A 14,402-nucleotide genomic window follows, 5' to 3' on the forward strand; every position below is an offset into this window, starting at 1 on the left:
CAGAGTAAGCAGTTTTATTTAAGAAGTAGGAGTACATCATTTTAAATACTAATCAGAAACATGCCTTGAATCTGAGAGCCATGTTGCAGTGAATTGAAGGAAACTCAAAGAAATTTGAGGCTTAGAAACTGCTTGATACTGCATTCCGGAACTTTTAAGGGTTTTACTGAAAACTCTTTTGCCATTTAGAGAGATAACATACATACAGCACATAATGTGCACTGATCTTAAGTGAAGAGCTTGAGTTTTTATCATACGTATATAGTCAAGTAGGTACCACTTGTTTCATGACACAGAACATTTCCAGTCCCCTATAAGGTTTCTTCAGTGGTCCCGTTTCATAAGGTTCAGATAAGTGGACTCCTATAATATGTACTTTTGTGTCTGGCTTCTACTCTACAAATCTATAAAATCTATTCATGTTGCACATGTGCCAGTGCTTTCATTCTTTTTTATTGCTATGTAGGAATTCCACTGTATAAATGGGCAAGAGCTTACTTACATTCTGATGATGGGCAGTTGGGTTGTTTCCAGTTCTGGGTAGGATTCAGAGCAAATATGTTATAAACATTTTTATATTTTTTTGAGATATATGCACTCATTTAGATACCTAGGAGTGGAATTGTTAGGTCTTTTGGTGGATCTTTGTTCATTTTTTGTTGAAACTGCCACGCAGTTTTCCACCGGTTGCACCATTTTTACCCTCCTACCAGCAATATGTGAAATTTGCTGTCACTCATCCACACAGATCCTTAGTGTTTTCAGATTTCTAAATTTTAACCATTTTGATGGGTGATACTAATGGTGAATATCTTTGTTCATACTTCATGAGAGCAACATCTGAGGATACAAAGAAGTGGCTATCATGTGAAAGGAGATGATTGATTCTGCTATTTTGCACTTCTATATTTTTTCTTTGTAGCCCCATGCAGGACCTGAGCTTTGAATTTTTTTATGATTGGCAGAGCTGGGCTGGTCTCACGTTTGGTGGTTTTTTATAGTGCTAATGTTACGTAATGATTATGAGCATGGATTCGGGAACAATGAATTTCAGTTATGCTGCGTCTTGGTGTATGCCTCAGTTTACTCATCTGCAAAACAGCACTTAACAGTTCTTATGAAGATAAAAAGAATTAACATATGTACATAGAACAATGCTTAGGCCAAAGTAAGTGCTAAAATTAGTTATTACTAAAATCTGTTTGCATGAAAACATCCAAGTAAAGAAAATTTGTAAAGTGGTTTTTACGTTTTACCTTGTAATAAATATTACATGTTGGAGTACTTATGCTGTTGAAATACAGGTCTTGTCCTGAGGCAAATAGTTTTTAAAGCAGAAAATGTCTTTATCTTCTAAAGGACTAGTTTTATATAAGTAAGCAAAAGGGCAATAAGAAGATTCCTTACCCCCAAATATCTACCAAATTTTTTTGTCTTTTCAAATTTACTTTAATGTTTTTTGTTTTTTGTTTTTTACTTTAATGTTGAAACTCTTCAGGGGCACCTGGGTGGCTTAATCAGTTAAGCAACCAACTTCATCTCAGATCATGATCTCACGGGTTCGTGGGTCTGAGCCCTGCATTGGGCTCTGCACTGACAGTGGGCATCCTGCTTGGGATTCTCTCTCCCTCTCTCTGTCTCTCTCCTACTTGTGCGCTCTCTCTCCCTCAAATAAATAAATAAACAACAACAAAAATATTCCTTAGGAATAAATATCCTGAAGCTTTCTTATCAGCAAAGCTTTAGAAGAAAAACTGACATCTGGGTGAGGAAATAAAAGAGAGATATAGAAAGGAAGGATTCCTGCTTAGGCCTTTTAACAAAAAAAAATTTTATCTAATTCTAAAATAACTTTTTCCATCTTTATAGAAAAGATACTTCTTTTTACAATAGGCTTTTAATAACATTCAAAAAGCATTTTGAAAATACATGGCTGACAACTGTTTTTGGCCTTCAATCTCAGCTTTACCTTTTCAGGGGGAAAAGGAGAGGGTGGTTTATAGAGTTTTAAGAGGGGAGTAAAAAAGTTGAATAACCCAAAAGAAAATTTGTGCCTGACCTGACTACTTGAAATAATTTTCTAAATTTTTTTTAAATTTATTTTTGAGAGTGAGAGCATGCTCGCAAGTGGGGAGGGTTAGAGAGAGAGGGAGACGCAGAATCCCAAGCAGGCTCCAGGGTCTGAGCTGTTAGCCCCACGTGGGGCTCAAATTCGTGAACTGTGAGATCATGACCTGAGCCGAAGTCGGACGCTTAACCGACTGAGCCACCCAGGTGCCCCTAAAATAATTTTTTTTAACTTCCCTTTTTGTCATCTCTAACTTCTGGGCTCAGCAACTGTCTTTGGAGGGAACAAAAGGAGTGATCACATAGTTAATCCCATAGGTAAGCCTTTGGATTTAGCTAGTTTTCACTTTGCATTGTCTCCCTTAAAAATAGGTGGAGTGCATATACTGGAACTTACTGACTCAATAAATATGTTGGTAGTAGAGTGTTGATTTAAAACCTATGACTTAATAGAGTGTTCTGTGTAGTAAGGGTAAGTATTGCTGGGTTGTCAAAGTTTGCCAGCTTGTGAAATAAAAGTATAAAAGACAATAGGATAGTGTAATAGGCAAACCTAACCTAGTTGGTGGAAGAGGGTTAGCTTCAGGCAGAAACGGATTAAAACTCAGATCTGAATGGTTATATTAGCCAGTGAGAAAAGAGATGGGTAATTTTCCAGGCAGAGGGAACAGCATTTATGACTTCTAAATTGGGAAAAAGCGAGGCAGTGGTACTTTGGAAGAACTGAGTTCTTGTTTGAAGTGGAGAAGAGATGCAAATTGCCAAATCTTAACTAACACATTTTAATGACTGTTTTGTAGGTAATTTCTGGGCAGAAGCTCACACGATTGTTTACACCAAATCAGATACTACCAAGTGAATGCTTGAGCTGCCTTGTGGAGCTACTTGAAGACCCAAGCATAAGTGCACCACTGGTCTTAAGTATCATCAGCTTGCTGTCTCAACTAGGTAATGTATTTAGTTTCTCTTTTCCAGTTTTTAGAAGATGTTGAATTTAATATTTTTAAAAGGTGGATTTAGTTATAGTATTTTTTGGAGAATGATTCGCATTCAAAAGATTTCTTCCTTGTGGGACCTTTCAAAACTATTTTGCATTATGGATCCCTTGTAAAGAGAATATTGTATGCATCCATTCTTAAAATTATTGGAACAAAGAATCTGAAGTATATCAAAGGTTCAGTGGTCTACAGAAAAGAATACCTTGAGACATGCTGGCCTACTTTTGAATTAAAAAAAAAAAATACAGGGGCGCCTGGGTGGCGCAGTCGGTTAAGCGTCCGACTTCAGCCAGGTCACGATCTCACGGTTCGTGAGTTCGAGCCCCGCGTCAGGCTCTGGGCTGATGGCTCGGAGCCTGGAGCCTGTTTCCGATTCTGTGTCTCCCTCTCTCTCTGCCCCTCCCCCGTTCATGCTCTGTCTCTCTCTGTCCCAAAAAAATAAATTAAAACGTTGAAAAAAAAAAAAATACATGCATATATTACCTCGGCTAACTACATCACTCGGAAAAGTCATAGCTAGCGATGAAAAAAATCACTCTTTTTCGATAGGCTACACTGAACTCAGAGCTAAGGGTAAAAATGTAGGTGTTGCTTTTTCTACTTCTATCTTTAGTTTTTAAATTTTCATTTAATGGGTACTTTTTTTTTTTAATGTGTGCTTGCGAGTTGGGGGGAGATAATTCTGAGTGTGATTATAAAATTAATACATGCTTATTATGAAAAAAAATCTCAGTGATCCAAAAATATTAACATAGACCAACATGCCCAGTAGGACTTTCTGTGATGATAGAAATATTCTATATGTATATTGTTTGTTATAGTAGCCATTAGCCACATTAAGGCTATTGAGCGTTTGTAGTGTGAGTAGTACACTGAAGAACTAAATCTTTAATTTCAATTAATCTAAATTTAAATAGCCACTGTGGCCCAGTATCTCTCAAGTTAGTACAGATACAGAGTAAAATAGAATGAGTCTTTATTCATCACCACCTCCTCATCATTTCTATGTTGGTGGATAACATTCTTAAGAGTTTGACAGGTGTCTTTCTAGATATTTTCTTTTTTTTTTTTTAATTTTTTTTTTTTAACGTGTATTTATTTTTGAGAGAGAGAGGGACAAAGTGTGAGCCGAGAAGGGGCAGAGGGAGAAAGGGAGACACAGAATCCGAAGCAGGCTCCAGGCTCTGAGCTGTTAGCACAGAGCCAGACACGGGGCTCGAAGTCACAAACCATGAGATCATGACCTGAGGCGAAGTCCGGCACTAACCAATTGAGCCAGGTGTCCCTTTCTAGATCTTTTCTATTCTATAACAGATAATTTTGGTTATTTTTTTAAAAATGGTGTTGTAGAGCATCAGATTTTTCTTTTTTTTCACTTATCTTAGCTATCTTTCCATGTTGTTATCTAATAGCTGCCTTGTACCACACTGTGGAGTACTATAATTTATTCAGCTATGCTCCTAATGGTGGAAACTCATGTATGCTCTTTTTCAAGTTTTTTTTGCTATCAGAATCAATAGTGCAATGAACATTTTATGGATTTTTTGGTCAAATATTAGTATATTTCTGTTGAGTTAATTCTCAGAATTTTCAGGTCATTTTTCAATTTGATGATTGTTACTAAATTACTTTCCAAAAAAGCTATGCTAATTCTAATATCCACCAACCTTTTGTGTGAGAATGGCAGTCATTTTCAACATTTAAATATATTAGAAATTTTTAAAGTTACAGTCTTTTTATTTTTTAAGTTTTACTTTTTAGTTAATAGACTTTTATTCCTTAGAGCAGCTTTAAGTTACAGAAAAATTGAGATGATAATCTTTTAACTGCAAAATTTCTGCAAGTATGTAAAGCAAGTTTTTCCCTTAAATTAGTCTACATAGAAAAATCATTTGTTTATTGACAGAAAAGGAAAAGCTTATACTCCTTTCCCTTTTACAGCTCATACTATTTCTTTGATTAAACTTTTGAATTGGAAAGTAATTATAAGTAAAATAGCCATATCATACTTGATAAGTAACTTTAATACAAAATAAACTTAAAGATTATTTCTCTTTTATTCATGAAAACCATGAATAAAAACATTTGGTGCCATTTTGGGGCACCTGGTGGCTCAGTTGGTTAAGCGTCTGACTTTGGTTCAGGTCATGATCTCATGGTTTGTGAGTTTGAGCCCCGCATCAGGTTCTGTGCTGACAGCTAGCTCAGAGCCTGGAGTCTGCTTCAGATTCTGTGTCTCCCTCTTGAGAGAGGGAGCCCCTCCCCTGCTCGCTCGCTCGCTCTCTCTCAAAAAAAAAATTAAAAAACATAAAAAAAATTTTTTTTTTAAATATTTGGTGCCATTTTATCTTAACTTACAGCTGTAGACAATGAAACCAGAGACTGTCTTCAGAACACATACAACCTGAATAGCGTGCTGGCAGGAATGGTTTGTCGGGGCAGCACTTGCCATGGTGATTCAGTGTTTTTGCAGGTACATACACCCACACAGTACTTTTCACTTAATACTTCTTTTTCCTTCCTTATTTGCAGATCAAAATTCACAGTATCTATTGTAAATTGCTAGCTTATAGCATATGTGCTGGCATAATACTGCATGAATAGCCCCAGTTCTCCCCATTAATAAATTTAAGAGCTGGTTGATTACACATGTACTACTAATTTAAAAGTTTCTAGAGGAGGGAAGCTTATCCACATCCAGCATTATTTTGAAAAGAAACAAATCTACATTATAACTGCTTTGACAGACTTATAAACACAGATGTCAGCATTTTGAGATGTAAGCTATTCGTATTAAAATTGCAAAATGAGTTGGCATCTAGTTTCAGTCAGTTGAGGAAACATTCTACAAAAAAATTGAAGCTATAGATTTAGTTTTATTTAGCATAGACTCGAAGTTCTCAGACAGATAATATTTTATTGAACCTAAAGTGCCATCAGTTGCAAGAAAGGAAAACATTACCAATTACACTGACATGCAGTTTTAAAAGTGGCAAAAATATGAAAAAATATATCTTAGAATTGATGGAATATATATGTTTCAGCTTGCATATTTGTTTAAGATGGTTAAGTGAACCAGGTTGATGACAAGATGCTCTGTTTAAAATAGATTGTGTGGAAATGTGTGGAATCAGGAAATGAACCCTAAAATTCTTAGTAGTCTCACTACTTTATGTTTAAAAATAAAAATGAACCATTTAAGAAATCGAAAAGTTCTTGCTCTAAACTCTGCTTCCTAAAATGGTGACACACTCAGAATATGATTAGGAGTCCATATGAAATGTTTTTATGTTTATATTTATTACTATTTTTTTTTATTCTCAGTGCATTCAACTTCTACAAAGATTAACATATAACATCAAAATTCTCCATTCTGGTGCCAATATAGATGAGTTAATTACATTCCTGATAGATCATATGTGAGTATGCAACCAAACATGTAACCAAATAATTTGTTGATTTATTTTCAAACTAAAACTGTGGAATAGTTCAGTTTTTCTTAGATAATTTTTTCCAGCTTTTTAAATTGAGTGAGACTCTGATTCTTGTTTACTCCTTTTAGATAGTTTCAAGGATCAAGTGCATAAAGCGGCTTTAGTCTTCATAACAGAAATTTATAAAATGAATTGATTTGGACAGAAAACTATCAACCCTGAAAATTGTATGCTTATATTTAATCTTGATAGGAGAATATACTGATGAGATAGCACATGGTCATTCTGTTATTTCCATATTTCTGTGCTACAATTCAATAAGATCATTTAGTTTCAAAACATGAAATAAATGGTCCAAATACTACTCAAAGCTTGACTGTGTTCACATTGTTTTTGCATATAAAAAGGAGTTTAAATGTGAATTACTATCAAAGAGTAATTTAAAATGAACTTAATGCTTTTATCTTTTATTATTTTCCTTAAAACAACAGTCAGTCTCCTGAAGATGAGTTAACAATGCCTTGTCTAGGATTATTGGCAAATCTTTGTCGACACAATCTTTCTGTTCAAACATACATAAAGACTTTGGTAAGAAGTTTTGCGTAAAATCTTTCTTATTTGTGGTGGGTTCTAAACTTAAAGAAAATTGTATCCATCTTTTTCATTAAAAATAGATTAACAAGAATTCTCATGTCTCATGCAGCTGACTCATCAGAATTAAGGAACAATCACATTGACACATAATTAACTTGAAGTATTCCACCCTTTGCACATGTTGTATTTAAGATGATAAGTATTAATAAACGAGTACTAAAAGTTTTCCTTCTCTATAGCATCCCACTATTTCTTGTATTAAGTAATAAGAGAAATTCTAAATTATTTTGTGCTAATAGGAAGGATGCACATCACTGGCAATTCCGTTTACCTCAGTCTTCTATTTCCACAAAATTAGTGGCAACTCCGCTAGAAAGATCCATGAATAAATGACTAGCAGTAATCACCAGCCCTTGTGATCACTGAAGGTGAACAAATGAGGTTAACTGAACCACTGTTAGAAATATGTTAAATCAAGAAAGTTCTTTGATTCTTAGTTTGTGAACAGTTTCCCTGCTGTGCAGTACTTAGTATCACCTGTTTCCTGTTGTTAAATTAAACAGTATCTCATTTGTTCATGTACTGGAGGTGCTTTGGAGACAGAAGGTTATCTTGAGCCATGGAAGTGTTTGGGAAAGATAAACATTTCCTCATAGTTCCATATCTTAACATGGGACTCAACTTTCCACTGAGATTGTACCTGCTTTTATTACTATAAGCAATATGGAAAATGTGCCATCTCACTTTTTGAATGATCTATCAAGTTTGATAATGTTTAATAAAAGATTACCTACTCTGTTCAAGATAGACATCCTAAACCAAAATATAATACTAATTTTTGTTTTAATATCTTTTTGAACTTTTTTCTTTCTCAGAATAATGTGAAATCTTTTTATCGAACTCTTATAAGCTTCCTGGCCCATAGTAGTTTAACTGTGGTTGTGTTTGCACTTTCAATATTGTCCAGTTTGACATTAAATGAAGAGGTTGGGGAAAAGGTAAATATGATTTTTTTATTATTTGTGAAATAGTTCTGGAATTTGTATTCTCTGATATTTTAAGTCATTGAGACTCTGTTAAATTTTAGAATGGTGTCGACCTACATTTTTTGTATAATATAGTTTTCCTGATTTGTTTTTAAGCTGTTCCATGCTCGAAACATTCATCAGACTTTTCAGCTAATATTTAATATTCTCATAAACGGTGATGGCACACTTACTAGGAAGTATTCAGTTGATCTATTGATGGATCTCCTTAAGAATCCCAAAATTGCTGATTATCTTACCAGGTATGGCTCTCTGACAAATTTTAAGACTTATTGGTATTCCTTTTTTTTCTTTTCAACCAACATATGTTTGTTATTAATAAAACTGCCTTTTCAGATTTAGTGAACTTGGATTCTACTGATGAACAAGGAATAAAATTGAAATATTTTGATGTGCTTTATTCCCAGTCATTTTGCTTTTCGGGTCTGAAATGTAAAAGTGTAAGAACAGGGCAAGTGTGTGTGTTTCTTAGATGAATAAAGTTGTCTCATTCTCTTAAATGTACACATCTTGATTAATCTTTTCCAACACCAGTTTTAAATCTTGACATTAGAATTCTTTGAAAGAATACTGTTACCATAAGAACATTCATGTCAGTGTGTTTGTCCTTTTTTTCTTTTCTGCATAAAAATGGATAACATTATTGTTTGCCTCTGTTGTGTCTTAAGGTAAAATGAGAACACATTTTTTATGCCCATTCTATCTCAGTGACATTTCATGTAATCATTTATCTTTTGAGATCAGTTAGCGACTGTTTTCCAAAGAGCTCATGGCCTTTTTATATCTTTTTTCTTAAACATCTCAGATAACTGCTAGTCAGACCCATCTTTTTGTTACATGTTGATTCTGTCATTAATATTTTTTAAATATTTATTTATTTATTTTTGAGAGAGGGAGAGAGAGAGTAAGAGCACTTGCATGTACACAGCTGGGTAGGGCCAGAGAGAGAGAAAGAGAGAGGAGAGAGGGAGAGAGAGAATCCCAGGCCAGCTCCACACTGTCAGCACAGAGCCCAAAGCAGGGCTGGATCACACAACTGTGAGATCCTAACCTGGGCCAAATCCAGAGTCCATTGCTTAACCAGCTGAGCCACCCAGGCACCCTGGCCTTTTAATTTCTGAAGTTAAATTTTCCCAATGCCTTAGCTACTTTGTAATCATGAATTAGGAAGTTGTAGGGATTGCTTCAGAGTTCATTTAGTCGTTCACAAATGAGAAAACAATTATTGAGCCCCTCCTGTGGTTAAGTATTGGGGGAGGAGGGATTATTAGCAGAGGCAGGGATTTGAAGACCTAGTCTCTAATCTTTGAGGAATGTAGAATCCAAAAGTTGTATAAAGACATAGTCCCTAATTTTAAGGAACATAGAATCTAGAAGTTGAAAAAACAAAAGCTGGGGGCGCCTGGGTGGCGCAGTCGGTTGAGCGTCCGACTTCAGCCAGGTCACGATCTCGCGGTCCGTGAGTTCGAGCCCCGCGTCAGGCTCTGGGCTGATGGGTCAGAGCCTGGAGCCTGTTTCCGATTCTGGGTCTCCCTCTCTCTCTGCCCCTTGCCCGTTCATGCTCTGTCTCTCTCTGTCCCAAAAATAAAAATAAAAAACGTTGAAAAAGAAAAATTAAAAAAAAAAAAAAGAAAAAACAAAAGCTGGATCGCCTGGGTGGCTCAGTCAGTTATGCATCTGACTTCAGCTCAGGTCATGATCTCATGGTTCTTGAGTTCAAGCCCCGCATCTGGCTCTGTACTGACAGCTCAGAGCCTGGAGCCTACTTAGGCTTCTGTGTCTCCCTCTCTCTCTGCCTCTCTGTTCTCACTCTCTTTCTCTCTCAAAAATAAATAAAAACATTTAAATTTAAAAAAATTTAAAAAGCTAACCACTAGGGCAAGGTTGATTACTATCCATGTGGTTAACTGATGTTTTTCCGAACCAAGAAGCATTCATGTTAGCATTTCATTTTTTTTTTCTTAAAATTTTTTTTTTTTTTTAACCTTTATTTATTTTTTTGGGACAGAGAGAGACAGAGCATGAACAGGGGAGGGGCAGAGAGAGAGGGAGACACAGAATCAGAAACAGGCTCCAGGCTCTGAGCCATCAGCCCAGAGCCCGACGCGGGGCTCGAACCCACGGACCGCGAGATCGTGACCTGGCTGAAGTCGGACGCTTAACCGACTGCGCCACGCAGGCGCCCCTCATTTTTTTTTTCTTAAGCATAGGTGGATAAGAAAACCTTCCAGAGTGCCCTTCCTTTACCTGTTCTCTCTTTATCTGTTCTAAGAGTCCTCCCAGTATACCCATTCTGGCCATCAAATAGTGCTTATTTAACAACTTCTAAGTAAACAGGATATACCTCTGCAGGAGGACCAAAAGATAATCTGATTTAGCATTAGTAAGTGGTTGCTTAATCTCTTCTTCCATAAATCTCTCAGTTTCACTATCTATTTTCTGTCTAGCCTAGAACTCCAGAATCACCTCTGGAAAGGAACTTGTATTTAATTGTGTTGTCTTGTTCATTTGCTATACCATTTAGCAAACTATTCCTGAATCTGTCCCAAAGTCTAATGGCCGGGTTCCCAATCAAAACCTGGGAAAATCACACTTTATGAGTTTGTATCCCATATACTCACTATCTCTATCTGGACAGCACCTGTCATATTTATTCCCAGCTTTGTTTTACATTTCCTACAGTGGACTTTTCTTTCTTTCTTTCTTTCTTTCTTTCTTTCTTTCTTTCTTTCTTTCTTTCTTTCTGTCTTAATGTTTATTTTTGAGAGAGAGACAGACAGAATATGAGCAGGGGAGGCGCAGAGAGAGAGGGAGACACAGAATCTGGAGCAGGCTCCAGGCTCTGAGCTGTGAGCACAGAGCCTGACATGGGACTTGAACCCACAAACTGCAAGATCACGACCTGAGCAGAAGTCAGATGTGTAACCACCTGAGCCACCCAGGCACCCCATCTACAGTGGTCTTTCAAATATTTACTACTTTCCTCTTGACACTTTTCACTCAGAAGATGACCTTATTTTTGTTTCACAGAACAACAGCAACAACAACCTGAATCCTACCTGATTGGAATTGTTTCAAATTTTTGCTCCTGAACCAATTTACTTGTGTTTATACCAATTCTTATTTGGTGTCATTCTGTTTCGCTCATAAACACACATCTTGTTATTCTGTGCATTAACTCTCATTCTGTCCCCTTTTTCAAGTGTCTTGTCTCTTCAGTGTCCCATTCTATTGCCTCCCTTTACTTATATTCAACTTTCCTTCAACCGTATGTCCCCTTTAAAGTCTGTGTTCTTGGGCGCCTGGGTGGCTCAGTTGGTTAAGCATCTGACTTTGGCTCAGGTCATGATCTCACGGTTCGTGAGTTTGAGCCCCGCGTCGAGCCTGCTCCAGATTCTGTGTCTCCCTTTCTCTCTGCCCGTTCCCTACGCTCGCTCACTCGCTCTCTCAAAAATGAATAAACATTAAAAAAAATAAAATGCTAAAGTGTGTGATCTCCCATTGCATTCAAGGTAAATATCCAGGTTCCCAGCATAGCCATCAAAAATCTGGTCTCTGGTAAGCTCTTATCCCTGTGTCTTTACATTTTTGTAGGTACTTTTGTCTAAGCATTTCAGACGATAAATAGAATCCCCAACTTGCTAGAAATGCCTTTTGTGTAACCATGTGCTATTCCCTCTGAAGTACTTCTGCTGGAAGGTTGGAATACTTTCCCCTTCTGATGTCTAATTCCTGTTTGTTTTTTGAGACTCAAGTCTGGGAAACCTCAGCTGATCTGGCCTACCACAGCAAGTATGGGTTTGATACTCATCCTCCCAGCATCCTATACATTTCTCCATTATAATGTTGCATTTTACATTACATAATATGTTCTGCCTGCCTTTATTCTTTTGAATATTTAAACTTTTGAAAACTGTAACGTGCAGAAAAATCTTAACTGCACAGCTCTGAAGTTTTACAAAGTGAACACAGTCATATAACCATTGTGAAGGACTAATTGAACTCTTTGCAGCAGTCATATAACCATTGCTCTCCGACAGAGTCATTCTCCCAAATACAGGATGTATCATTCAAGTATAAATTTTGCAAAGATTGTTCTATATTAGAAGCTCAAAATAAATAGATGAAAGAAATCACTTAAATTTTATATTTGTCTTGTATATAAATCCTTTTTGATGTATCAATTTCATATTTATCATTTGATGTATATTTTTATTTTAAACTAGGTATGAGCACTTTTCTTCATGTCTCAATCAAGTATTAGGTCTTCTTAATGGAAAGGATCCTGATTCTTCTTCAAAGGTGTGTAAAAACATAACTTTTTTGTTTTAAATTTTTGAAAACTGTAATGTGCAGAAAAATCTTAAATGTGCAGCTCTGAAGTTTTACAAACTGAACACAGTCATATAACTATTACCTAGATCAGAAAATAGAGCATTACCAATACCCTAGAACCCTCAAATCTTCATTCACTGGTACATTCCCCTTGGAAAATTGTTTCACGGTGCCTAGTGAATATGCATACACCCTGTGACACCGCGTTTCCACTCCTAAGCTACATAGCTAAGAGAGACATATCCATAAGCTCATCAAAAGACATGTACAAAACATTACATAGAAAATGCAGCTTTAAAAATGACACGATTTCCTGGTTTTTTTTTTTTAAATGTTTATTTGTTTATTTTGGGAGAAAGAGCGCACAAACCTGTGTGCGAGCCAGGGAGGGGCAAAGAGAAGGAAAGCGAAAGAATCCCAAGCAGGCTCCATGCTATCAGCACAGATCCTGACATGGGGCTCAATCTCACAAACAGATCATCACCTGAGCTGAAATCAGGAGTGGAACACTTAACTGAGCCACCCATGCACTCCTATTTTCTGATTTTTTTAAAACATCAGATGCTTAGGGGATAAATTCAACACAACGCACACAAGGTCTCTACTCTGAAATTATAAAACATTGAGAGATAGGGGCGCGTGGGTGGCTTACTAGGTTAAGCGTCTGACTTCAACTCAGGTCATGAACTCATGGTTTGTGAGTTCAAGCCCTGTGTTGGGCTCTGTGCTGGCAGCTCAGAGCCTGGAGCCTGCTTCAGATTCTGTCTCCCTCTCTCTCTGCCCCTCCCCCACTTGTGCTCTGTCTGTCTCTCTCAAAAATAAATATTTTTTAAAAATTCAAAACATTGAGAGCTATAAAAGACCTAAATAATACAGATATACTAAGTTCATAGATTAGAACACTTGCAAAATCATAGCAGGCTTTAGTGGGTTTTTTTGTTTTTATATTTCTTTTTGTCTTTGGTGTATATGGAAATTGGGAAGCTAATTATAAAATTCACATGGATATACAAAAGTCCAAAAATAACCAGGGCCATCCTGGAAAAAGTGAACACAGTTGGAGGATTTCTAACACTACCAGATGTTAAGACTTAACGTAAAGCTGTAATAGTTAAAACAGTGCAATACTGTCGTTAAGGATGGACTGGAACACAGTACAGTGTCAAACCAAACCATAGCATATGGTCTCCTGATTAATACAGTGCTGTCTTAAAAGTATGGTCATTTCAGGGAGCTTGGGTGGCTCAGTCAATTAAGTGTCTGGCTCTAGATTTCGGTTCAGGTAATGATCTCACTCCCAGTATGGAGCCTGCTTAGGATTCTTTCTCTCCCCTCTCCCTCTGTCCCTCCCCTGCTTGCACACATGTCCCCCTGCTTTAATAAAATCACCTTTTTGCACCAATGAATAAAAAAGAAAGAAAGAAAAAGAATAGTAAAAAAAATTGAAAGCTGTTTTTAATTTTTGTTTTAGAATATTTTCTTTAAAAATATGTCATTTTCAACTTCATCATTTGGTTGCTTTATGCATTACAGGCCAATGAAATTGACATTTAACGAAGACTTTATATTGCACAGGTTTTAGAATTACTTCTTGCCTTCTGTTCAGTGACTCAGCTGCGCCATGTGCTCACTCAGATGATATTTGAGCAGTCTCCATCTGGCAACACCATTCTGGGAAGCCGTTCTAAATGTTTAGATCCTACTGTGGCTCTACTTCGTTGGTCAAGCCAACCTCTGGATGGATCAGAAAACTGTTCTATTTTAGCTTTGGACTTGTTCAAGGAAATATTAGAGGTAATATAATGATAACCAAAATGCCTCTTCATTTTTATGATTCTCAGTGAACAGTTTACTTTCAAAAATATTCACAGTAAATTTCAAAGTGTTTATATACTTTATGAAAACTTTTCAAGTAACAAGCTCCCTAA

General features: G+C 36.5%; 1 protein-coding gene across 2 annotated transcripts in view; it reads left to right on the forward strand.

The window, feature by feature from the left end:
• The window catches only part of CIP2A (cellular inhibitor of PP2A), a 36,489-nt gene that overhangs the window by 1,561 nt on the left and 20,526 nt on the right, over positions 1-14,402 (forward strand). The window contains exons 2-9 of one of the 2 annotated variants that reach the window (XM_025913417.2): positions 2,868-3,015; positions 5,426-5,538; positions 6,390-6,484; positions 6,991-7,087; positions 7,969-8,091; positions 8,236-8,381; positions 12,366-12,441; positions 14,050-14,268. In XM_025913417.2, coding sequence (XP_025769202.1) covers positions 2,868-3,015; positions 5,426-5,538; positions 6,390-6,484; positions 6,991-7,087; positions 7,969-8,091; positions 8,236-8,381; positions 12,366-12,441; positions 14,050-14,268 — 1,017 coding nt within the window. Of the gene's footprint in view, positions 1-2,867; positions 3,016-5,425; positions 5,539-6,389; positions 6,485-6,990; positions 7,088-7,968; positions 8,092-8,235; positions 8,382-12,365; positions 12,442-14,049; positions 14,269-14,402 lie in introns of those variants that run through there. The other variant, XM_086675515.1, reaches the window with a different exon arrangement.

Source organism: Puma concolor, chromosome C2, assembly GCF_028749965.1.
Source record: "Puma concolor isolate L17-30 chromosome C2, mPumCon1.1.hap2, whole genome shotgun sequence".
Lineage (NCBI taxonomy): Eukaryota > Metazoa > Chordata > Mammalia > Carnivora > Felidae > Puma > Puma concolor.